The 27837-nt window shown below is 41.4% G+C and overlaps 1 protein-coding gene across 8 annotated transcripts in view; it reads left to right on the top strand.

The window, feature by feature from the left end:
- LOC126185115 (catenin delta-2) overlaps positions 1–27837 on the top strand; it is a 491417-nt gene that overhangs the window by 343210 nt on the left and 120370 nt on the right. For all 8 annotated transcript variants that reach the window (XM_049927926.1, XM_049927928.1, XM_049927927.1 and 5 more), the window contains one exon: positions 26622–26729. In XM_049927926.1, the coding sequence (XP_049783883.1) occupies positions 26683–26729 (47 nt within the window). In that variant the 5' untranslated portion in view covers positions 26622–26682. The remainder of the gene's footprint in view (positions 1–26621; positions 26730–27837) is intronic.

The raw sequence follows: 27837 nt of genomic DNA, 5'->3' as shown, positions 1-27837 counted from the left end.
GCAACCATCTCTAAAACGGTGTGAAGTTTTGCTGGTGTCTCTCAGATTTCCTGATTCATGTACTCATGAACAAAGAAAGAGAGAATCCTGCAGCAGCTGTGTTGAACATTTTCAACATCTTTATTTCTAAGTGGCAGGAGGTTTACTCCATTGGAGCTCCTGCTTTACACACACACACACACACACACACACACACACACACACACACACACACACACACGAAACATGGCATAAAGGTAATGTCTTACAGATGCACATTCATCATATTTTAGATCTTACACTATTGTCTTTTGTTCCAAAAAAATCTAAGGTAGTTATAATGCTTTCTTCTATGCACCACTTTTTTTTCTAGTGATGGAAAAAGCAACAAACCAGTAATGATTAATTTCTATAATGTCATGAAATCTTTTGTAGATGCTTTAGACTTGAAGTTCAGTAACTACTCAGCTAACCGGTGAACGAGGAAGTAGCTGCTGGCAATATTTTACTAATATCAGTGAGCTGTGGAAGTGCCAATGTTGTGTAGTTACATAAAGGTACATGCCAAGATTTGAGTTCATGAAAAGAATAGGAATGAGCTTAATCAGAAGACGTATACAGAGAAGCCTGCAGATTCCAAACTTACTGGATGAACCTAAGAAAACTATGTCAAATATTTTGGGTGAAGAGCAGCAAGGTGGCAATCCAACAAAAAGAGAAAGAAATGACTAGTTATGAAAGAGAAAAAAAAACTGTCATCACCATCCCTATATACTGAACAGAATGGCGGCATACAAGTGCGTGAAATGTGATAAACCCAGTTTCTTACAGTGCTCCGTGAAAGTATGTGCAGAAAGTTTGTAATTTTTTATGTACTTCCATGTATAGTGTAGCTGAAAAAATGTGTCACCTTTACAAACTGTTTCATTGGAAACACTAATATTTAATTTTTTGAATTTTGCAAAAGATTAATGAAGTTTATAAACTATTTCATGAAGAAAAGGTATGTAATTTTTGCGTATTGTAACACCAATTATGATTTAAATACAAAAAATATTGGTATTAATATTTCATAATGCGTTTAATTTGTTATTTATTTCTGATTTTTCTCTGAGATGGGTATAGAATGCAAAATTTGATAATCTTAGTCTCCCATGTGGATGTTACCATTAGCAAACTTTTTTACATGTTACCAACTGAGGGTTAATGTCACTGGATGACAGTCTAGAACTGCAGAGACCGACCGAGGTGGTGCAGTTGTTATCACACTGGACTCACATTTGGAAGGACGATGGCTCAAGCCCCCATCTGACCATCCTGTTTTAGGTTTTCCATGATTTCCCTAAATCGCTTCAGGCAAATGCTGGAATGGTTCCTTTGAAAGGGCATGGGCAATGTTGTTCCCCATCTTCCCTAATCCGAGGGGACTGATGACCTCACTGTTTGGTCCCTTCCCCAAATCAACCAGCCAACCAGAACTGCATAACAAGTTGGACAATACTTTCAACAGATACCAAATGACAGCTCTCTTTGAATGTGGTCAAAAGCAACATAATGCACATACCAAAGAGAAGTAATCTGTTAGTCTTCAGTTACATTACTGATAAACATTTGGAGCCTGTCATATCATTTAAATTTTATGTATGAGATAGAACAAATATGTGAATCGGTACTAAGGAAAGTGAAGTGAAGACTTTCATTTATTGAAATGGTTGTGGGGAGACTGCAGTGTATCTGTAAAGGAAGTCATGAGGAGACATTAGTGCAACTGATTCTAGAGCACTGTTCTAGTGTTTGGAGTCCATAACAAGTAGGCATGGCAGTAGACAAAGAGCAGATTCAGAGGCAGACCACTAGTATAGTAATCTACATCAGCATCCATACCTTAAGGTGTTTGGTAGAGTGTAATTTATATATCACTGTTTGTCTCCCCCCCCCCCCCCCCCCTTTTCCTGTTCCAGTTCCAAATGATTCACAGGATGAACGATTGTTGGTAAGCATCCATGTGAACTTGAATCTTTCTGATTGATTTTATCATCATGTCTTTCGCAAGACGTGTGAGAGAAAGTATTATATTGGTTTACTATTCAAGGAATGTCGGCTCAGTAACTTGAACTGTAAACCACGCTGTGATGCAAAATGGCTCTTTTGCAGAATCTGCCACTGGAGTTGACTTATCACCTCCATGATCCTTTCTTGCTTACTGAATGAACCTGGCAATAGGTCAAAACCTATATGAAAGTTTAATGAAGCTGCTCAGAAATCTTGAATGGGGATCTGAAAGAAGATTGTAAATTTTTTTTCTTTTTCCCCAAATCAAATTTGTGACTTTCGTTTTGTGTTAAAAACTTGCTGTTTGGGCATATGTTTGGTAGTGTAGTGTATATTGCGAGCGTATTGTGAGGCAATGAAAATTGAAGTTGTTGATTAGCTGCATTGTTATTGCTTGTGAAACATGTAACGCAATGGTCACAAACATATGGAGAATAAGTAGAAGATCAAAAGTGACATTGTGTATTCAAAGATGGATCTCTCTGAAATTTTGATCTTGTGTAATAGCTGCTTAACACTCAAAACACTTGCCATCAACTTCAACAGTAATCAGTCAGACTCATAAACATTGCACCTTCTGCTGAGTGCCACTGTGCCTGTTTGAGCCAGGTGCTCACACAGGTTCATGTTCAGTGTATTTCTTGCTGAGCCACACCAGGCTATCAGTATCTATGGCGCAACAGAGTCAACTATGTCATCTGACACAAGTAGAATTTTACATTGTGTCCTCTTTGAATTGTGCCTCTACTTGTGAATGGAAATCCATGACTTTTTATTTCTGTATCAGCTTGAAAGTGGTTGGAAGGTTTCCAGTTTACATAACAGAAGAATTAGTGATATTTGGCTACATGGTATAAACCTGACAGAACAGTATTTCTTTGTTGGTTGACGAAGTCATAATAAGTGAGGAAGCTGTGACAGTAATTGAGCTTCTGGACGCACATGCATTAGAGGAGGATCCAAGTCCCTGTATGACCATCCTGTTTTATGTATGGCGATCCTGTTTTATGTTTCCTGTAGTTTTCCTAAATCACTGCTGTCAAACTCTGCAGTGGTTCCTTTGGCTGGCTAATGCCAAATTTTTTTCCTCCGCCATTATCCAGTGGACACACTGCTGCACTAATTACCTCGGTGGGAGTGAAAAGTTAAACTCTAATATTCTTAAATTTATTCAATCTCAAAATTCATAATAAATAAAAAAAGTGACAAAAATTTGTAAACCTTTTTGGGCTTTGTTACATAAATTTTGATTTTAAAATGTAATGGGTGACATAGTAATAAACACTCTGTCTTCGGAGTTTCTAAAGCTATGTGTGCTCTATGATGACAGTAGTTAGTGCCATCCTGTGGAGATAATTAAGCCCTGGCTGGACATCGGTTCAGAGATACACTGGTTAGACAAAACATTATGACCACTGCCCATCATGACGTTGTATGCCGCACAGTGGCATTACAGGCATGTGATGCAGTGAAAGTGTGTAAGCAGAGCAGATGTGGGTGGGAGATCACCCTAACAAAGGTGTGGGCTGCAAATGGGGAAATCCATTGAATTAAGCAACTTTGACAAACGGCAGATTATTATTATGCAGGGCCTGTGAACGAGTATCTCGAAAATGGTGAAGCCAGTCAACTTATTATGCGCAACTGTCGTGAGCATGTACAGAAAGAGGTAGAAGGACAGTGGAACTATCACGAGGTGCTAAGTGATTGGCCGTCCCTGACTCTTCACAGAATATGGGGTTTGCTGGCAAAAAGGTCGATTCTATTTTTGTGTTAACAGATGGTGTTTTGTTTACTGTCAACCTAACCTCACTTTCCTGTGTCCTGTACGTGTGCTCAGTACAATGTTTAATCGTGGTTGTAAAAACTCTGCTGACAGTTTTTGTTATATTGGTGGTGAATTTGTGATTAAAAAATACCAAAGAAACATTACAAACTTTGTGAAAATGGTTTATCTATCATACTTTGGATCCAAACTTGGTGATCAAGATAAATCTTGGGCGCTGCATAAGGTATGTTATTTGTGTGTTGAGGATCTGAGAAAATGGTCCAAAAATGAGAAAAAAGCCTTTAGATTTGCTGTTCCCATGATATGGAGGGAGCTAAGAACTTATTCCGATGATTGCTACTTTTGCAGTGTTGATATTACTGGCCATAATTCGAAAAACAAGATGATGATAAGCTACCCTAACCTTCCATCTGCCATCCGACCAGTAGAGCATCGTGTAGATTTGGCAGTTCCTGGACCACCAGATGATTTAAATTCTATTCCAACAGAAGTATTTTCTGATGTACAATGTGATTTAGATGAACCAGATGATGATGAATTCCATTGTAATACAGATAGTCTTAGAGCCCAAATTGTTTACTCAGACCAAGCTTAATGACTTGGTTAGGGATCTGGGCTTAACGAAAGAAAAAGCTGAATTGCTTGACTCTAGATTAAAAGAAAAGAACTTATTGGCAGTTGGAACCAGCATACACATGTATAGAAAGGGAGAGCAGCAATTTTCCAAGTTTTTTCAACTAGAAGGTGATTTAGAGTACTTCTCAGACATTCCCAGTCTGATGAATGAGTTTGGTATTGAATACAAAAAGGAAGACTGCAGGCTGTTTATTGATTCATCCAAAACTAGTTCTAGAAATAGTGCTAAATAAAATAGGCTATTCTGCTCATGGTTGGATGATATGTGATGAGCTAAAAGTAATATGCATGCTCCTTGGTCAGCAAGGTGGCTTTACCAAATTTCCATGTTTCTTGTGTGGATGGGACAGTAAGACTAGGGATCATCACTGGTGCAGAAAGAACTGGCCTGTGAGGGAGTCTTTAAAACCTGGTGGGAAGAACCTTCTATGCAAAAACCTTGAAGATTCAAAAAATGTACTCCTACCACCTCTACATATAAAGTTAGGCCTAATGAAACAGTGTGTAAAGGCTTTGCCTAAATATGGACCATGTTTTAAGTATCTCTGCTAAAAGTTTCCCCACCTTTCAGAAGCTAAAGTAAAAGAAGGTGTCTTTATCAGACCTGACATTAGAAAATTGATCTTTGATGTTAACTTTGAATCCACAATGACCTTAAATGAGAAAGAAGCATGGGTATCATTCAAGCAAGTCATTACAAAATTCTTAGGACCTGAAAAACACCCAGTATATGTTTCTATTATAGCCACAATGTTAAAGCAGTTTAAAACTTTTGGATGGTTAATGAGCCTGAAAATTCACTTTCTGAACAGTCACCTTGATTACTTCCCTGACAGTATGGGAGATGGTAGTGAGGAGTAAGGAGAACGTTTTCACCAGGACATTAAAGTGATGGAAAAATGCTACCAAGGCCACTGGAACACCAACATGATGGGGGACTACTGTTGGTCACTTATTGAGAAGTTCAGCAAGTGACTCATTGTAGAAAAAGCTACACAAGAAGCTTCAAAGAAAAAATAGAAAGAAAATACAAACCAATTCCAGCTGACAAGTGAAACCTCTATTAACACATATCATTGTTTTAAGCAGCATACTGTAAATAGAAACCATGCTTATGTTGTAACAAAGCGTTTCGTTAATTTCCCTGTTTACTGTATAGCATAGGATTTTTATACTATATAATAAAAAGCATATTGCTCAAAAACTTTGGGTGATACAAAAAAACTAAGGCTAGATTTGGATTCTGCTCATAAAAATCAGCTATCAAAGTAAAAAAAAAAAAAAAAAAAAAAGTTTGCCTGTGTTATTTATGCGAATTACATGACTTGTGTGTAGACTTCTAATGACACATACCTACACAAACTGTCGGATACATGATATGCAGGATCAGTGATGTATTTAGTTACGAAGAGTGACAAAAGCCTCTTAAGCAGGTGATCATAATGTTTTGGCTTATCAGTTTATGTACATCTCATCTTGGCATTCTAAATATACAGCCATTCTCTACAAACTGCTGGAAAGTGTATGCCAGGGAGTACTTTCCATAGTACAACACATTGGTTATCCTGTTCCAGCTTATGGCTGCTTAAATGCCTCTGTGCACACTGTCTTTAGTATAATTTTATCTTTGGATCCCTGCAGGAGTCATATGTATGAGGCTGTTGTGTATTTATGGATTTTTCACTTAATAGTTGGCACTTGTCTTCAACAGGCTGCTACTTAAGGTTTTTCAGCGTTTCCATGATGCTCTCCCATGTGTCGGACAGACCTATAACCTTTCATGCTGCCCTTCTGCGTATACGTTTAGTGTCACCTGTAGGGTGTATTTGATATGGGTCCTCACACTTGAGCAGTATTGCAGGGTGGTTTGCAGGAATATTTTCATCAAATCTGTGTGTAGGCTGATTGAATTTTCCCAGTATCCTTCCAATGACCAAAGATTGCTGCTTGCTTCAACTACAGCTGAGCCCATCACCTCAAGTGGCTCACAACTCTGTTGTGAGAATGTGTGTGGCGAGTATGGGGCCCCAAGCTATTGCAGGATGTACCTCCTTTTCTGTGATGCAATCTGTCATCTCCTTCCTTCTGTTGTTCTCTTTCTCATGGTGGCAGTCTTTGATGTTGGCATGGCTCTGTGACTGAAGTAATTTGTTTTTCCCTCCTGGGTTTGACCTTTATTTTCCAAATTCTTCTGTAGTGTGGACTGACTGGGAAAGAACACCTTAAATAGCACCTGCTGCAATCTTGTAGATACTTTGCGCACAATCCTCCTGGGGCATCAGGACTTCCTGCAACGACCATCGTGCCAGACTGATTTCACTGCAGCTGAGTGATGCCTTTGGGGAGAGCCCTTGATCCGAGTAGGTGGCATCAGGGCAGATGTTTCACATGTGAAACATATTAAATTACATCACAACTATAGACATTCTTACTATGTTTCCTCTTCAGGTAGAAATTGCAAGTTCAATGCAGACAGTTACAGCCCTACTGCTTTCCCTACATTAGCTGCTCTGTAGGAAGAGGGACAAATCAGATGTCTAGGAGCGAAACAGTACTTTGAGTATGGCCCAAGGAACCATCCACAGAAACCTTATGTTCCAGACAGGCAAGGAGTTACGAGCTAATCTTGAATGGCGAGACATACATTTTGTCTGACGTATCTATAAAGATCCCGGAGATAATACACTCCTGGGAATGGAAAAAAGAACACATTGACACCGGTGTGTCAGACCCACCATACTTGCTCCGGACACTGCGAGGGGGCTGTACAAGCAATGATCACACGCACGGCACAGCGGACACACCAGGAACCGCGGTGTTGGCCGTCGAATGGCGCTAGCTGCGCAGCATTTGTGCACCGCCGCCGTCAGTGTCAGCCAGTTTGCCGTGGCATACGGAGCTCCATCGCAGTCTTTAACACTGGTAGCATGCCGCGACAGCGTGGACGTGAACCGTATGTGCAGTTGACGGACTTTGAGCGAGGGCCTATAGTGGGCATGCGGGAGGCCGGGTGGACGTACCGCCGAATTGCTCAACACGTGGGGCGTGAGGTCTCCACAGTACATCGATGTTGTCGCCAGTGGTCGGCGGAAGGTGCACGTGCCCGTCGACCTGGGACCGGACCGCAGCGACGCACGGATGCACGCCAAGACCGTAGGATCCTACGCAGTGCCGTAGGGGACCGCACCGCCACTTCCCAGCAAATTAGGGACACTGTTGCTCCTGGGGTATCGGCGAGGACCATTCGCAACCGTCTCCATGAAGCTGGGCTACGGTCCCGCACACCGTTAGGCCGTCTTCCACTCACGCCCCAACATCGTGCAGCCCGCCTCCAGTGGTGTCGCGACAGGCGTGAATGGAGGGACGAATGGAGACGTGTCGTCTTCAGCGATGAGAGTCGCTTCTGCCTTGGTGCCAATGATGGTCGTATGCGTGTTTGGCGCCGTGCAGGTGAGCGCCACAATCAGGACTGCATACGACCGAGGCACACAGGGCCAACACCCGGCATCATGGTGTGGGGAGCGATCTCCTACACTGGCCATACACCACTGGTGATCGTCGAGGGGACACTGAATAGTGCACGGTACATCCAAACCGTCATCGAACCCATCGTTCTACCATTCCTAGACCGGCAAGGGAACTTGCTGTTCCAACAGGACAGTGCACGTCCGCATGTATCCCGTGCCACCCAACGTGCTCTAGAAGGTGTAAGTCAACTACCCTGGCCAGCAAGATCTCCGGATCTGTCCCCCATTGAGCATGTTTGGGACTGGATGAAGCGTCGTCTCACGCGGTCTGCACGTCCAGCACGAACGCTGGTCCAACTGAGGCGCCAGGTGGAAATGGCATGGCAAGCCGTTCCACAGGACTACATCCAGCATCTCTACGATCATCTCCATGGGAGAATAGCAGCCTGCATTGCTGCGAAAGGTGGATATACACTGTACTAGTGCCGACATTGTGCATGCTTTGTTGCCTGTGTCTATGTGCCTGTGGTTCTGTCAGTGTGATCATGTGATGTATCGGACCCCAGGAATGTGCCAATAAAGTTTCCCCTTCCTGGGACAATGAATTCACGGTGTTCTTATTTCAATTTCCAGGAATGTAGAATAGATACAGGCACCTTTATCTTAGCCTTTGAAGCGAATGTTGTCCCAGAAAAAGTGAATCTTGGTGTAGACACGTGATGTGAAACCTTACATCCCACTGCCCATGAGGTGCTTTCGATGCTTGCGGTTTGGTCGTATGTTGTCCCTCTGCACAGCAGACTGAAAATTTGTTAATTTGGGATGATCAATCTGCAATGGTAGTGCTTGTGAATGACCACCTTTGTGTGTCAGTTACATGGAACACTGTCTTCCACATTCACTGGATTGCCTAGCCTTCAAGAAAGAAAAGAAAATTCATGAATGTAAATCTATTGATAGCCAGTCGTATACTGAGGCATTTAAAAAATATGAACACCTGCACCCCATTGATATGATGTCCAGTTGTGCAGAAGTCCATTACGTCTGTTTTGCAAAATATGTTCTCCCACCACCCTCCTCTCTTGTGGTTCTTGCAGCACCTTCTTTGAGGACCAATCCCCACACGTGGCTGCAGGAGCAGCTTCCTGCTCCATCTACCAGTGACAAGACTCCCTCTTGGAACCCTTGTCCCTATAGACGCACAGCCTGATGCCAGCCAGTGGCTGAAGGAACCGCAACTTGGGTGTCCCAGGTGCGCCTGCTCTTCATCAGCCTCCACAGTCATCACAGATAGGCCCTCACAAGAATCCTGACCAAAGTCTGAGGGGAAGGCCCCATGAGATTCTGAACCAATGCTCTTTGATTTAATTCCACAGCATTTGGTGACATGCAGTGATCCTGGCACATGAAGACTCTTGGCCCATTCATACCTAACCTGGACACGCGCATTATGATCATTCAGTGGAACTGTAGTGAACATACCATCTCCTGTCAAAACTACAGCACCTTAGTTCCTCCTCTTCTGCAACTTGCATTGCTCTACAAGAAATACACAATTTCAGTGACCATTCTCTAACACTTCATGGTTATCATGCATTCTGTCAGAACCATACTATCTCCAAGAGGGCATCTAGAGAGGTCCGTATATTAGTTCACACAGATGTGGTCAGTGAGTTGATTTTCCTTTGTATCACATTGCGAGTGATAGTGGTGCAAGTGCAAACAAGCTGAGCGATCGCCATTTGCAACATTTAGATATCTTCGAGCTGGTCACTTCCTTGCCTTGAATTGTCCACCTTATTCCAGCGACCCTCTCCCGCCACCGCGCCATCCTGGCCCCGCTTTCTCTCCTACTTGGGAATTTCAGTGTGCACCATCCCCTGTGGGGGAGCACTACTTCGTCTTGTAGGGGCCTTCTACTTGACCAGCCTCTTACTCACTGTGATTTGTCTCGCTTCAGATATAATACTGCTACCCACTTCAGTGCTGGCTGTGGACCGTTTTCAGCTGTCGATGTAACAGTCTTTTCCCCCCACTCTTGTGGCTTCACTGCATTTGTGATAACACGATGACATTTGAAACAGTGACCGCTTTCTGGTGATCCTGTCGCATCCTTGCTGTTGTCACATGGAGCAACTACCACACTGGGTGCTTCAAAAAGCCAAGCTGTATGCTTCTGTTGTTACTTTCACCCTCTCTGTGTGATATTGCATCCACGAGGTTGTGCCACATGTCTCTGATATGATCATCCATACAGCCAGAACTGCTGTTCCCCTTTCTGTAACCCCATCCATTGCCGGCAAGTGACATTGTGGACGACATTGCAGTAGGTGTTCAGGATCACTGTAGTGACCTGCACTGTTTTGAAAGACATCCTTCACAGACCGACCTCGTCCCTTTCAAGTGACTTGATGCTAGGTCTCACTATATAAGTAAACACAGTAAGGAGAAATTCTAGGATGCTAGGTCTCCTCTCTGGGAACGTCTGCCTCTTCATTCCAGGTGTGGGCAAAGCTCTGTAGTCCTGTGGGCTGACAGCAATCAACAACTGTTTTGGCTCTCTTATCCAGCTACCTTTCTACTGTAGAAACAAGTTGAAGATGTCCCCTTATGTTCTCTCCCCCTTCCCCTCCCACCGCCATAAAGCCGAGTGGTGTAATGAAACTTTTACCAGTTGGGAACTGCTCCAGGCTCTTGCTTTGTCTCAAGACATGGTCCCAGGCCCTGATTAAATTCATAATCAAGTGATCCAACAGCTGAATGTTACCCAAAGATTACATCTAGTCAGGGTCTTCAACTGTATTTGGCTCAGAGGTTTCTTCCCTTTGCAGTGGTGATATATGAGTAGTATCATACACTCTATCCTTAAGCCAGGCAAAGTCCCAATGGCTCTCGAAAGCTACCAACTGATCACCCTAACCAACGTGCCCTACAAACTACTCAAAAGGATGGTTGCCTGCAGATTATTCTGTGTTATAGAGTCTTGGGGCCTTTTTTCCTCCCATCAGTATGGTTTCCACAAGGTGCAATCCACAGCTGATCATCTCATCCTGTTGGAAATGCCAACACCTCATTACAGTCTTTCTTGACCTATGTAAGATGTTGAATAATGTGGCACCATCACATTTTACTTATCCTCTATGACTGGCTTTTGAGGTTCATTACCATTTTTTATTCATCAGTTGTTATCCTGTCAGTTTTCTGGGTTTGAGTTGGTATTTCACTGAGCTACCCATGGGTGCAAGACAAGGGCATCCCACAGGGCTCTGTACTAAATGTCACTCTTCCTTACCATTCTCCATGGGCTAATGGCCTTTGTCAGGCTGCTGTATGTTGAAGACTTTTGTGTTTAGTACAGCTCACATTCTGCAGCCTCAGTTGAACGCCAGCTCCAGGGTGCCATCCGATGAACCTCTGTGTGGACCCTTTCCCATGGTTCCCAAACATTTACAAAAAAGAGGTCATGCTTTTCTGTTGTCGTACTGCAGTCCATCTCGTCCCAGAAATCTTGCTTTACTACCAAGCACTTGGTACTTGTTGCAGTCTCGTTTTTTGGGCCTTCATTTTGATAAAAATCTGACTTGGCTGCTCCACATTCATAAACTAAAATGTAGTTGCCTGGGGAAGCTTAACTGTCTCTGCTTTCTTGGCCGCACCTCTTGGGGTACAGATCATGCTACTCTTCTCTGTATTTACTGGGCCCTGGTCTCATCCCGACTGGATTATGGTTGCCAGATTTATGGCGTGATGGCGCATTTGGCTTTGAAATTGTTAGACCCAGTCAGTTGTCATGGAGTCCATCTTGCATTCCGGACTAGTCCTGTAGATAGTCTCCTTTCAAAACTGGAATCTGATCTGTTCTGTTCCAACAGTACCAGCCCTTGCTCTCTTGGTCTGTTGGTAATCACCCTTCAACAATTTCCTGATCACCTATTGTGTCCCTTTCTTTTTGCATATGAGGGCTGTCAGCCTCCTGATATGCACCCGCTGGTAGGATTATTAGTTGGAAAGTGCCTCACAGCCCTCTGCCAGGATATCCACCTTTCCTCCCTGGAATATACTCCCAGTGTTTCCTCGCACACCCCCTCCCCCTTGATTGGTGCCCAAGGCACGGATTAGGACTGATGTATTTCAAGGTCCTTGTGAGCCCCCACGACTTTCAGCATCTGTTCCCATTAAGTTCTTCAGACGTTTCAGGTTGTTACCGTCTTTTATATTGATGGCTGTCAAATCTGCTTGTCTGGAACACTATTCATTGCCAGGAATGTGTAGTGTTTTTACAGCAGGGCTGGTAGCCATTAAGATCCCTCCACTTTATTAAACAGGCCTCTCTTGATTGTGTTTAATATGTAGTGACTCATAAGCATCTTCAGGCCATTGACCATTATTACTCTTGTCATCATGTGGACTCTGCTGTTCATAACCTTCTCACTGAACTCAGTCATACTGACCGTTCAGATGTCTGTGTCTGGGTCACAGGTCATGTGGGTATCCCACGGAATGAACTGGCTGACCATTTGTGGGTGCAAATATGACTTCTGCTCACTTGGAGATGGAATGATATGTGGTTGGATACTGCCCCCTGTAATAAACTCCGCACTTTCGTGGAGACTACTGAATGATACTCTTTCTTCTGTTCCTCCTGGAAGGAATCCACAGTCCTATATCACCTCTGCATTGCTCATACCAGGCTAACTCATTGCATTTTACGTAACGAACCACCCCTCTTTTCTGGCTGTCCATGCAAAGCATGGCCTTCAAATTCCTTGCCTCAAATATTGGCATATTCATGGACAGTTGAACTGGTTCTCCTTTTTCTCAGTGAAAGTTTTTATTTTCAGATATAAGGTTTTAAGCAGCAATCTGGGAAGGAGGCAGCTAGGGATTGAGGTGTCTCCCACTGTGTGCTGCGTCTGAGGACCCCCAACCCTCTGACTCTGTTTTAATTGCTTTTAGATACAGTTTGTCTCCTTTCCCGCCACACCCTGTTTTCTATTTCAGAGGTAACACTCTACATCTACAACTACAACTACATCGATACTCTGCAGTCCACATTACAACGTGTGGCAGTGTGTACCCCATACCACTACTCGTCATTTCCTTTACTGTTCTACGCGCTAACAGAACAAGGTAAAAATGACTGTATATACCTCTGTGTGAGCCTTGATTTCTCATATCTTATGTTCGTGGTTGATCCTTATGTGCAGTGTATGTTGGAGGCAATAGAATTGTTCTGCAGTCAGCCTCAAATGCCAGTTCTCGAAATTTTCTCGATATTATTCCTCAAAAAGAACATCACCTTCCCTCCAAGGATTCACATTTTGGTCCCCAAAGCATCTCCATACCTGCCTCTAAATTGCTTTGATGTCTTCCTTTAATCCAACCTGTACGGATCCCAACCACTTAAGCAGTACTCAAGAATATGTAGCACTACCATCCTGTATCAGTCTCCTTTACAGATGAACCACACTGTGCTAGAATTCCTGCAATAATCTGAAGGCTACCATTCGCCTTTACTTACACATTTGTCACATGCTCATTCCATTTCATATAACTTTGGAACGTTATGTTCAGATATTTGAACGATGTGACTGTGTCAAGCAGAACACTACTAATGCGGTATCAGAATATCATGGGTTTATTTTCCCTACTCGTCCACGTTAACTTACATTTTTCTACATTTAGAGGCAGGCGCCCATTCATCACACCAATTAAAAATTTTGTCTAAGTCATCTTGATCCTCCTACAGTCAGTCAACTTTGACACCTTACTGTACACCAAAGCAACATCAGCAAACAGTCTCATATTGCTGCCCACTATGCCTGTGAAATCATTTATGTATATAGAGAACAACTGCAGTTCTATCACACATCCCTGTGGCACTCCTGATGATACCCTTGTCTCTGATGAACACTCGCTGTCGACAACAACATACTGTGTTTTATAACATAATAAGTTTTAAAGGCACTCTCATATCTGTGAACCTGTTCCACGTGCTTGTACCTTGTTTAACAGACTGCAATGGGGCACCATGTCAAACGCTTTCAGCAGGTCTAGAAATGTAGAATCAGCCTGTTGCCCTTTATCCATAGTTTGCAGTATATCATGTGAGAAAAGGACAAGCTGTGTTTCACATTAGTGATGCTTTCTAAAACCACGCTGATTAATGGAGATAAGCTTCTTGCTCTCAAAAAAATTTATTATATTCGAACTGAGAATATGTTCAAGGATTCTGGATTTTTGTCTGTAATTTTATGGGTCCAAAATTGTCCCTTCTTATACACAGGAGTCATCTGCGCTTTTTCCCAGTCACTTGGGACTCCGTGCTGGCCGAGAGATTCACGATAAATGCAAGCTAAGTAAGGTTCCAACACAGTCGAATATTCTTTGGAAACCTTAATTGGGATTCCATCCAGAGCTGGATACATATCTGTTTTCAACTCCTTCTTTTGTTTCTCTACACTGGGGATGCTTTTTACTGTCGTCCAAACGGGAGTCAGTTCGATGGTCAGACAATGGTATGTTTGTATGATTCTCCTGCATGAACAATTTCTCGAATGTGAAATTTAAAACATCAGCTTTGCTTTTGGTATCTTCAATTGCCACACCAGACTGGTCAGTAAGTGACTGGATAAAAGCCTTAGACCCACTTAGCAATTTTATGTAGAACCAGAATTTTCTCAGATTCACTGCCAGACCTTTTGCTAAGGTGTGACAGTGGTAGTAGTTATATGCTTCACATGTAGATCTTTTCACAGATGCATGAATCTCTTCTAACCTTTGCTTGTTATCACTTGCATATTCTCTTTTGAACTGAGAGTACAACAGACTCTGCTTCCCCAGCATCTCATGAATAATGGGTGCTTTATAACGCCTTGACTACACTGGAGCAGGAGTGAGCCGACTGTGGGTGGGGTGACTTCTGGCACATGCAGAGCCCCAGGAATGCCCACCTGTTGCATTACCGGTTTCTCTCCTCTTGTTTTTATTACTGATGATCTATTACATTTTCAACCTTCTTTTACTTTCAATGCCTCAGTCTTGCCACTCTTACATACTTTCATAATCAGAACATTTACTTCGTGGACATCTTTTTGAGGGTCTGATGACCCAGCTTTTTAGTCCCTTAACCTCTTATCAACCAGCCAACAACTGAGCCCATATTATCATTCCATTTCATATCCCCATAAATTATTACATATAGTACTTGTATGAGTTGACTGATTCCTATTTAATTCTCTGATGTAGACATGGATACTACTATTTTTTGAATCCACATTTTCATATTTCTGAGCATTTGACGCAAGTTGCCAAATTTTGCACCATTTTGGAGTCTTACCAAATTCTGCCAAGATATTTGTGTAGTTTTTTTCAGATAGTACTTCGCTAAAGATAACTGCATCTTCTGCAAAAATGTCTGAAGTTAATGTTAATATGTCATTGACATAGAACATGAACATCAAGGGACCCAGTTCTCTTCCTTAAGGGACAAATCTTCATTTCATTCACAAATTTCATTTGATACACCATATTATCATACTTTCATTAGATTTATGTGATGCTGAATGAAATGCTTTCTGGAAATTGAGAAATACTGTGTCTATTTCACTGCCTTAACCCAAATAAGGCTGAATTATTGTTTGTTTGCATTTTAATGATAACATTAATTAATCATTTAATTATAACAAATGTCACATAACAGTTTTACACTTTTTGTTTGCACGGTTTTTGAAAAATACACCAGCTTTCTGAAAAGACTTCATCTCTATATACATGCACTTAACACAATGTTTCTCTTTAAGCATCAAATCAATACTGTCTTATTATTTTGTAAGGAATAGTATGAAACAAGAAACATAAAGTGGTACATTATATTTAATGCACTGTGTTGTAGTTTTTTGTGACATTGATGACAGTGAAGAAGTTGTTTCTCCTTTCTCAAAACAGGATCTAGTGCCAAATCTGTGACATAATGCTCTTGCTTGTCATTTCTAGAATCAATTTTTGATCATCTTCCTCTTTGCAAAGCAACATAGTAGTTTCGTTCCAGAATTGCAGTGATGATTCTCCAACAAAATGCCATGTGGTCCAGTTTACCACCATGCCATGTGTTTTGCTCGGCTACATCGGCAGAATGTGCAGTAATGGGGAAGTACTATTTCTTATCCTGATAGATACTCTAATTTGGTCAGCTCTGCCCATAAACTTGTTGTAATGGTAAATGATTCTAGGTTGTTGAATTGCTATCCATCCTTTCTGCTGGAGTGAATGTCACATTACTGGATGATGAGAAACAAAATAGCTAGGAAACATTTCTTTTCATCTTTAGAATAATCGCCAAGCATCTTCCTATTGGCAGCATACTGATTTGTGTATTTCACTGTGATGCTTATAACATCACTGTCAAAAAATAGTTCAAAATATTCTAATGGCACCCTCAGTGAGTGTTTTACAGCACTCATTTGTGGGAAGACTGCAGTTGTAGTTGGAAGTGGCTGCTTTGAATAGTGATACTTATGATATGGTTTAGTTAATTTTCTTCATTTTAGTGCTGCAGAATTTCTTTGTATTACAAAGAATACTGTAGCAATGGATGTGAAAGGCGAGCAAAGCTCTACTTCAACTGTCATTACTTGCATAATTTGTCAAAAGTAATGGATTTGGAAATTTTATGTTGTTCGATCTTTATTGCAAATTGTGGCTGGAGGTTTCAACTGACTTGCTGGAACATTGGAGCTTTCTCATTACCAGAGTATTCATCTGTCAGATAATTTGTAGCATTGATAGATAGTAATCAAGCAACATCCAAACCATTTTCAGCCATGCCATCATTAGTGTTCTGGCATTTCAAGAAAGTCATCTAATGACACCCATTTTTTGCAGATAACTGTGCAGGAAGTGTACATTTTTGTTTATATCAGCATTACTTTTCACAGTTATTTACTTCTTTTTACTGAATTTTATTTTCTTAACAACAAAATACGAGTAATCCAATTGAGGAAGTATAACTTATAAAGCAAATGTTTGCAGAAAGGATTTTTATTTTGGTATTTATGAAATGGCAGTAACATAAATTTGGATTCTCAGCTCTGATATAACAGACAATGAAAATCCATGCACCCTGAATAATGATAAATACAATTTGTAGGATATTATAAACATTTTAGTAACTTATAACAGTATAGTATGCTTTAGTAGCTAAAATATAATACAGACACGTGTGTCCTTATGTTACAGCAGAAGAGAAAGGGCAGAAAATACTGTATTTGATTTTGGATGCAAAGGGCTAATGTCCTCCTTGAAGGATGTGCTTAAACAGACAGTTGCTGAGGTTACATTGGGTGTGAAAGTTCTCATATTATCCTTTATTATATTAATAGGACATTCTGTGAAAATATGTAAACAGTTATTCTTCTAATACAGAAATTATATGTACCCATCAACAACAAGGTCAGGCAGATAATCCATTTTCAGCAAACCAAGTTTTCTCATGCACACACAATAATATTGACTCAAAAAGGAAAGCTAAATGTTGTTTTAAACTATGGTCTGACTCAGTTAGATGAAGTGTATATTAGTATGTTGGAAAGTAGAAAAAGTAATAGTATAATAAATTTTAAGCCCCTCTACCGAAATCCTTCCTGAAGGACAACAGTCGTATCTCGGTTACCGTGGTTGTCAGGACATCATATTAGAAAAACACAAGTTGTGTTGTGTATGACCAATGTTTTCAGAATCCTTGATGGTTGGCATGGAGAGCATTATGTTCATGATATAACATTACATTAAGCTCAGAATATGTTCAAAAATTTTTCAACAGATAATGCCAGTAAAGTTGGATGGTAGTTTTCCTGATCATTTCTGCCTTCCTTCTTATAGACAGTTGTGACCTATGCTTTCTTCCAACCACTGGGTGTACTTTTTTTATTTGAGGGGTCTGTGGTATATTATGGTTAAAAGAGGGGTTAACTCAATTGTAAGTTTTGTGTATAGTGCAATAAGGATTCCATTGGACCCTAGAGCATTAGTCAGTGTTATGATAGTTTGTCCTCAACGCCACTGGCACTAAAATCTATATACTAAATACAGTATGCTCATCAAAAATAATGTTGATAATTACTGTAAAAACAGCTCTATCCACAACTATGAAACAAGACTTAGACATAAGTTTTGTGTTCTGAGAAAAAGTGAACATTAAACTCAAAATGGTGTTTTCTTTCAAGAAATAAAATTGTACAGTATCTAGCCCAATCAGATTGAAGAGGTTGCTGAAACTTAATTTAAAAGGCAATTAAAAAGTACCTGTTACACAATAGCGTATCTACAGTGTAGGATTACTTAGATAACACAAAGTAGTGAGTTTGGTAAAAACTGTAACAAAAGTTGTTGTTAATAATAATAAAACATCTGGCATTGCACAGCACACTTTCTCACTATTACACAGGTTTTTTCCCTGGGGGAAAAAAATAAAAAAAACTAAAAGTACATGAAACTCTACAGTGTATATACTAATATCTTTTCCTGTTCCTGAGCTCAGTGTTGGGGGGATGAGTGGAAGAGGGTTTGCGGACATGGTTTTTCAGACAAGCAACTGGGAAGCTGCAGTAGACAAAGTGGAAACCATACATCTTTCTCATGATTCTGTAATCAGCTGATATTGCATGTAGTGGTACATTACAAAATAACATGTATGTAGAGTGTATGGTGATCCGTATAGATAAATTAATGAACAATATAACACTAGTTTTCTATATTATGAAGTAACTTATTTGCAAGAGTGTATAAATAAAGCAGTATTCTACACTATCGATAAACTGAATGTGGTTGAGCTTTTTTAAACATGCTGGCCTTGTATTCGGGAGGGTGGAGGCTCCATCTGGCCATCCTGATTCAGGATTTCTATAGTTTGCCAAAATTTCTTCAAGCAAATGCCAGAATAGTTCCTACTGTAAAGCTACAGCTGACTGTCTATCCCAGCTTTGGGGAAGCAGATGTGTAAGTATGTAAATGCCTGCATATGTGTTCCTTAAGGTCTCATACCATGACATGTGCAGTATCCTTGTAAGAGTAATGCATGGATGAAAGAAACTGCCGGCACTCACCATCCCCCCCCCCCCTCCTCCCTCTTGGCACCCGTGTATTTCAATATCTACTTCTGGTACACTGCTCTGTATTTACAGCCAAGCTCTTTGCCCTGTATCAGGCCATGGAATACATCTGGTGACATAGCCTTTTCAATTGTGTCCTCTGCTCAGACTCGGTGCACTTCAAAGTCTATGTGCGCGGTACACTGCCCATCCCTTAGTGCAGCAGGTCCAGGAAAACTGTAACACTTGGTGGAGTCAGTGTGATGTTTCTGTGGATTCCTGGTCATGTCTGCCTGCCAGGAAATGAGGCTGCTGAAGCTGGTGCCAAGGCTGCAGTCCTCGTACCTCAGCCCCCAAGTACCTATATTCCCTCTGATGATCACTGTATTGCCGTCTGTCAGAAGCTGGTGTCCCTTTGCCATCGCCAATGGTCCTCCCTTCATTAGAATGAGCTCCAGCTTACTAAGCCTTTCCCAGTGGCTTGGGACAATCTCCTCTCAGCCCTCCTGCTGGGAGGAAGTCATTTTAACTGGCTGCGTATTGGGCACTGCCTTCTTAGCCATTGGCATTTGCTAAGTGGCGCTACCCCACCACTTTGTACACATTGCGCCCAAGTTTTAACTGTCCGCCACTTCCTGATTTAATGCCCATTTTTTAAATGTTTACGTTCCCACTTGGGTTTGCCGTCAGCTGTTTTAGCAAATGACGTGCGGGCTGTCGACCGCGTTTTACTTTTTATCCGCCAAAGCAGTATGATGAAAGCCATTTAATTTTTAGTTTTGGAGCTCAGTTTCTGTATGGTGTCTTTTTTTAGCCCTTTTTCCACGTGCCTGGTTTTAGCTGTCTTCTATTATGTCAATTGGGACTGACGTATAGTTGTTTTTTTAACTCCTTTCTGTCTTTGTGTTCTATAGTTTTGATTTTGGCACGTATGACCCCAGTTGTTTTTTTGCATACTAAAGCAGAATAAAACCAAAAACCAAACCCCCACACCCACCCCCTACTACTACTACTACTACTACTACTACTACTATTACATCACTCATCTATGGAGTATGTGAGAATTAAACTGGAATAGTACACCTGGAATCACCTTTGAAAAGGAACATTTGAAAACAAAAAAATGGTTCAAATGGCTCTGAGCACTATGGGACTCAACTGCTGTGGTCATAAGTCCCCTAGAACTTAGAACTACTTAAACCTAACTAACCTAAGGACATCACACACATCCATGCCCGAGGCAGGATTCGAACCTGCGACCGTAGTGGTCGTGCGGTTCCAGACTGTTGCGCCTTTAACTGCTCGGCCACTCTGGCCGGCATTTGGAAACATAGTTCAGTATTTCTGCTTTTGCTTTGCTGCCCTCAACTTCATTTCATTATCTGGACACTAAACAGGAAATCTACCAATAATAATAGTAATAATAATAATAATAATAATAATAATAATAACAATAATGGTCAGATGAAGTTAATCGACACCTCATGTTCTGTTATTACCAAGCAACAAACCTAGGAACCAACACAACTGGATACTGATCACAAGTATACACAACATTTATTATCAGATACCCAGAATTAAAATTTTTAACAGAACAACGACTAGCTGATCAGATCCGTGTAATAATCAGAAATAACAGGATACCCAAGTCAGAATTAGAAAACATCAAACAACAAGTACAACAGATACTGGAACAAAATAATGTGCAATCAGAAGAAGAAGAAAATACAGTAATGGACTCAAACATCCCAGAGCAAACAAACAAAGAACAACACGCATCAATTAAACAATCAGAGGAAAACGAAATCTTAAGACAGCCACCAGAACAAGCACAAATAGAACATGAAGTGACACACATGTTAGATATAGAAGAAAAATTTCAGTTGACATATATAGAATACAAAGACACAAATACAGACATTAGACCATTCTTGCATGGACCGGCAAATAACCCACAAGTCGAAACAACAATAAAAACTATCAACACAATCATACACAACAAAATAAATGAAAACACAACTATGGAAGAGTTAAAACTACTCGTTTATATAGGAGCACTCACTACACTAAATATACACACTAGGCAGAGATCAGAACCAACCAACACACGGAGAAGAAACCCACAAAACCAGCATGGCAACACAGGCTACAGATCAGAATAGAAAAACTGAGAAAAGACATCGGACAGCAAACACAATTTGTAAGAAATGAAATTTAAAAAAAAAAAAAGAAAAAGGTTAGGTAAAATCTCACAAGAAGAAGCGATAGAGCAATTAGATGAAAAGAAGCAGAAATTACAAGCATTGGCCAAACGACTTAGAAGATACAAAAAAAGTGAAAATAGAAGGAAACAAAACCAAACATTCAACACAAACCAAAGGAGATTTTACCAGACAATAGATAACACACACATTAAAATAGACAACCCACGAAACATAACAGACATGGAACACTTCTGGAGCAACATATGGTCAAACCCGGTACAACATAACAGGCATGCACGGTGGATACAAGCAGAAACAGACACATACAAGATGATACCACAAATGCTTGAAGTGATAATTTTGCAACATGAAGTCACCCAAGCAATTAATTCTACTCACAGTTGGAAAGCCCCTGGAAAAGATAAAATAGCAAATTTCTGGCTAAAGAAGTTCACCTCAACACATTCACATCTAACTAAATTGTTTAACAGTTACATTGCAGACCCATACACATTCCCTGATACACTTACACATGGAATAACTTATCTGAAACCTAAAGATTGAGCAGACATAGCAAACCCAGCTAAATATCGCCCCATAACATGCCTACCAACAATATACAAAATATTAACTTCAGTCATTACACAGAAATTAATGACACATACAACACAGAACAAAATTATAAATGAAGAACAAAAAGGCTGTTGCAAAGGAGCACGAGGGTGTGAAGAGCAACTGATAATAGATGCAGAGGTGACATATCAATCTAAAACTAAACAAAGGTCGCTACACTACGCATACATTGATTACCAAAAAGCTTTTGATAGTGTACCCAACTCATGGTTACTACAAATATTGGAAATAGACAAAGTAGATCCTAAATTGATACAGTTCCTAAACATAGTAATGAAAAATTGGAAAACCACACTTAATATCCAAACAAATGCAAATAATATCACATCACAGCCAATACAAAGTGTGGAATATACCAAGGAGACTCATTAAGTCCTTTCTGGTTGTGTCTTGCTCTGAACCCACTATCCAACATGCTAAATAATACAAATTATGGATACAATATTACTGGAACATACCCACACAAAATCACACATTTGCTATACATGGATGATCTAAAACTACTGGCAGCAACAAATCAACAACTCAACCAATTACTAAAGATAACAGAAGTATTCAGCAATGATATAAATATGGCTTTTGGAACAGACAGATGTAAGAAAAATAGCATAGTCAAGGGAAAACACACTAAACAAGAAGATTATATATTGGATAACCACAGCGACTGCATAGAAGCGATGGAAAAAACAGATGCCTATAAATATCTAGGATACAGACAAAAAATAGGAATAGATAATACAAATATTAAAGAAGAATTAAAAGAAAAATATAGACAAAGACTAACAAAAATACTGAAAACAGAATTGACAGCAAGAAACAAGACAAAAGCTATAAATACTTACACTATACCAATATTGACCTACTCATTTGGAGTAGTGAAATGGAGTAACACAGACCTAGAAGCACTCGATACACTTACATGATCACAATGCCACAAATATAGAATACATCACATACATTCAGCAACAGAAAGATTCACATTAAGCAGAAAGGAAGGAGGAAGGGGATTTATCGACATAAAAAAACCTACATTATGGACAGGTAGACAATTTAAGAAAATTCTTTCTAGAACGAGCAGAAACTAGCAAAATACACAAAGCAATCACTCATATAAATACATCGGCTACACCACTGCAATTTCATAACCACTTCTACAACCCTCTAGATCACATAACATCAACAGATACGAAGAAAGTAAATTGGAAAAAGAAAACACTACATGGCAAGCACCCGTATCATCTAACACAGCCCCACATCGACCAAGACGCATCCAACACATGGCTAAGAAAAGGCAGTATATACAGTGTGACTGAAGGATTCATGATTGCAATACAGGATCGAACAATAAACACCAGATATTACAGCAAGCATATTATTAAAGATCCCAGTACCACAACAGATAAATGCAGACTTTGCAAACAACAAATAGAAACAGTAGATCACATCACAAGCGGATGTACAATACTAGCAAATACAGAATACCCCAGAAGACATGACAATGTAGCAAAAATAATACATCAACAGCTTGCCTTACAACATAAACTTATAAAACAACACGTTCCCACATACAAGTATGCACCACAAAATGTACTGGAGATTGATGAATACAAATTATACTGGAACAGAACCATTATAACAGGTAAAACAACACCACATAACAAACCTGACATCATACTCACCAATAAAAAGAAGAAATTAACACAACTAATCGAAATATCCATACCCAATACAACAAATATACAAAAGAAAATGGGAGAAAAAATTGAAAAATACATCCAACTGGCTGAGGAAGTCAAGGACATGTGGCATCAGGATAAAGTTGACATTATACCAATTATACTATCAACTACAGGAGTCATACCACACAATATCCACCAGTACATCAATGCAATACAGCTACATCCAGACTTATATATACAACTACAGAAATCCGTAATTATTGATACATGTTCAATCACCCGAAAGTTCCTAAATGCAATATAAAATATACCGTACAGTTAAAAGGAAGTGACGCTTGATCAAGGTCCGCGTCACTTTCCATTTTTGACCAGACATAACGTCTGAGAAAAGAAAGAAATAATAATAACAGCAACAAATAAAACAGCCAGTCTACACCCACATGTCAGAAATGTACTAAGGAGGTGCATCTTTTATGTTGTAACTCTGTTTATTGTGCAATTTCTGGATACCAGATTAGTTTGTTTTCTACCAGTCATATTCAGAGAGAAGTGACTCTTTCTAGTAGAATTTCTACAGTGTGATCCTGAACTCCGACAGAATTTCTGAGGTTGTTCAGAGATATTTTTTTGAGTATATTGGTATGATGTTCCCAAGGCCTCTAGTGGCTTGTTACAGAGTTATGGCATTTTTGTTTGTTTCCTTCCCACTCCCCTCCCCCATTTATCTTTGTATCTGTATTGCACTGAAAATAATTGCACAACAGTGAAATTGTCAGTGGTTGGAAACAAACTTGTTCCATTCACTCGCAGTACTAGCTGTTGGCGATTTTCCTAAATCACTTCAGGCAAATGGTGGGGTGGTTCCTTTGAAACGGCATGGCTGACTTCCTTCCCCACCCCTCCCTAATCCAATGGGACCGATGACCTTGCTGACTGATGACCTCGCTGTTTGGTCCCCTCCCCCAAATCAATCAATCAACCAACCAACCAACTGTTGGCAACAGTAGTGACTACGTTATTCTTCACTGTAAAGCTTGCATTCAATACTGCTCAGGTCTGTGTCTGGTTTGTTTTTCTGCCACTGTAAATTATACAGTAACAGTTTTATGAGCACTATGGAAGAGCTTACTGATGAAGAATTGGCCAGTATGCACCTTGAGTACAGTTTCACTTAATGCAATGGAAGAATGGCACTATGGAGCTATGCTGAACTGTTCTTCTAGTAACAGAAACCACATCACAATATTTTGAACTGTATGTAGTTGCATATGAGAAACTAGATCCTTTCATATTACAATAATTGTGTATTAAAAGATTTTTAATTGTTGTGAAAGTATTTGCACAGAAACAAAGGTAATTAGGGTAACAAACTGAATAAATTATAACTACATTATTACTCGGTCACAAGCTACTGAAGACCATGCGTCCCTTACATCCAATTTTCAGAAGATACGCTTCTGAAACTGTGTCAGAGGTAGAATTCACCCTTTATTCCCATACCTGCGCATTGGTCCAACCCAAGTCCTTTGGATATAAAGAAATACTCTGTTTTGTGGAGGCCATGGATTACAGCTTTTATGTTATTGTTATCTTAAATCATATTTAATACTCACAAAGCTGTATATCAGTGTTGTTTTGTGAAGTTAACAGTTTGTTGTACAAAAGATCATTATTATGGAACATGTAATTCCATAAAACTTCCTCCTTTGTAACACAATTTTTAAAAAATCATTAATATATTTGTGTGGTGTTGCAGTAAATTCTCCTTTATTATAATATTTTTTATAGTGTATGAAGATATGTGAGTATAGCGTGTGGTGAAGACTGAATCTAGTAGTTCCAGTAGTGAATACGACCGTATATGTTTCTGAATGTCACATCGTGATCCCGAATAAAATATTTCATGAATGATTTGATGAACTTGTGAATAAATTTAAAAATGAAAATACAAACTTTGGCAAAAAGAAAATTCACTAGAGAAAACTACACACACACACACACACACACACACACACACACACACACACACAGAGAGAGAGAGAGAGAGAGAGAGAGAGAGAGAGAGAGAGAGAGAGCTAGCTGCTTGTTTTGGATACAAGATATTTTTATGTGTGCAGACTGCTTAAGTGTCCTATCTCATTGACGATAAACTCACACAACTACAGTGCATACAGTTTACAAATTCCATAGGCCTCAAAAATATAAATACACTATAAAGAGTGTAAAGAGACTTAAACAGTAGTCTTTGAAAGCATGCCAAAACAACTGTCTAAGATCTTCAGGTTCTTTCATTGATCTCAGTTTGAATATGAATACTCCATGTATGGATCAGCAATAAACTGCTTGTAGATAATAGGAGGGGAGTCTTATCAAAGAGTGAGACCATATTGAGGAGGCTGAGGATCATTTTAAATCTACTAGATTATGAAGGAAAATATAATTCAGGATATGTAAAAAAATGTACATTTTAAAAACATTTTAAGTGTGGCAGTTGTGTGTTACTGTACACTGATCAGTCTAAAAGGTGCTATCCTGTGGCTGCTTACTGGTATTCACTGAATGCATCTATAAGACTTGCTTGTAAACTAGGTAGACTTACAAACACTCCCCAGGGCTTAGAAAAGCGAGAAATGATGAAAGCAAGAGTGAGTTTTAATGTCACATCGACAACATGGCTATTGAAGATGGAACCCAAACTTAGATGGGAGATGGATGATCCATGCACAACAATCTTTCATTTGCAAAATTATTTTATTTGTATTATAGGAGCACAGCACATCCTTAATGGACAAACCTTGAAGTGGTGGGGGTGTATGAATTAGGCAATGTTGATGTGTGTTCCAGTTCTGTTTAATTTGTTTCATTGATTTAACAAAATAATGTGAAGCTCTTACAGTGATAAGTCAACTGTTCTCATTTTGTAATAAATTACAATGTGTGCTGTGCCTTACTCAACAGTAAAATTGATGTCGTTGACCACAAAGTTGATATAATTTTTTTCTGAGTTGCAAACAATGTAAGAAATAAAATATTTAAAATCATAATACAGCTATTTTCTAACAGGATTTTCTAATCAAACTGTCATTTTATTGCAGTTGACAAGACTCCTGAATGGCCAACTGATTTTTTTTCTTTTCTTTTTGTGGGACGTAGCAAATGAAGGTCGTCATGACCAGCAGTAATCAGTTAATTGACTCCTGTTTGTAAGTATATTCTTCTTTGGTCATATTATATATGCTCTCCCTCTCCCTCCTATGCCTCCCCCCCATCCCTGCCTCCCCCCCATCCCTGCCTCCCCCCTTCCCTGCCTCCCCCCTTCCCTGCCTCCCCCCCTTCCCTGCCTCCCCCCTTCCCTGCCTCCCCCCCTTCCCTGCCTCCCCCCCTTCCCTGCCTCCCCCCCCTCCCTGCCTCCCCCCCTTCCCTGCCTCCCCCCCTTCCCTGCCTCCCCCCTTCCCTGCCTCCCCCCTTCCCTGCCTCCCCCCCTTCCCTGCCTCCCCCCCTTCCCTGCCTCCCCCCTTCCCTGCCTCCCCCCCTTCCCTGCCTCCCCCCTTCTCTGCCTCCCCCCCTTCTCTGCCTCCCCCCTTCTCTGCCTCCCCCCCCTTCTCTGCCTCCCCCTGCCCTGCCTCCCCCCCTTGCCCTGCCTCCCCCCCCTTGCCCTGCCTCCCCCCCCTTGCCCTGCCTCCCCCCCCTTGCCCTGCCTCCCCCCCCTTGCCCTGCCTCCCCCCCCTTGCCCTGCCTCCCCCCCCTTGCCCTGCCTCCCCCCCCCTTGCCCTGCCTCCCCCCCCCTTGCCCTGCCTCCCCCCCCTTGCCCTGCCTCCCCCCCCTTGCCCTGCCTCCCCCCCCCTTGCCCTGCCTCCCCCCCTTGCCCTGCCTCCCCCCCTTGCCCTGCCTCCCCCCCCCTTGCCCTGCCTCCCCCCCTTGCCCTGTCTCCCCCCCCCTTGCCCTGCCTCCCCCCCCCTTGCCCTGCCTCCCCCCCTTGCCCTGCCTCCCCCCCCTTGCCCTGCCTCCCCCCCCCTTGCCCTGCCTCCCCCACCCTTGCCCTGCCTCCCCCCCTTGCCCTGCCTCCCCCCCCTTGCCCTGCCTCCCCCCCCTTGCCCTGCCTCCCCCCCTTGCCCTGCCTCCCCCCGCCTTGCCCTGCCTCCCCCCCCTTGCCCTGCCTCCCCCCCCTTGCCCTGCCTCCCCCCGCCTTGCCCTGCCTCCCCCCCCTTGCCCTGCCTCCCCCCCTTGCCCTGCCTCCCCCCCCTTGCCCTGCCTCCCCCCCTTGCCCTGCCTCCCCCCCCCCTTGCCCTGCCTCCCCCCCCCTTGCCCTGC

This window comes from Schistocerca cancellata, chromosome 4 (genome assembly GCF_023864275.1).
Source record: "Schistocerca cancellata isolate TAMUIC-IGC-003103 chromosome 4, iqSchCanc2.1, whole genome shotgun sequence".
Classification (NCBI taxonomy): Eukaryota; Metazoa; Arthropoda; class Insecta; order Orthoptera; family Acrididae; genus Schistocerca; species Schistocerca cancellata.
This window is presented reverse-complemented; position numbering and strand designations above follow the sequence as displayed.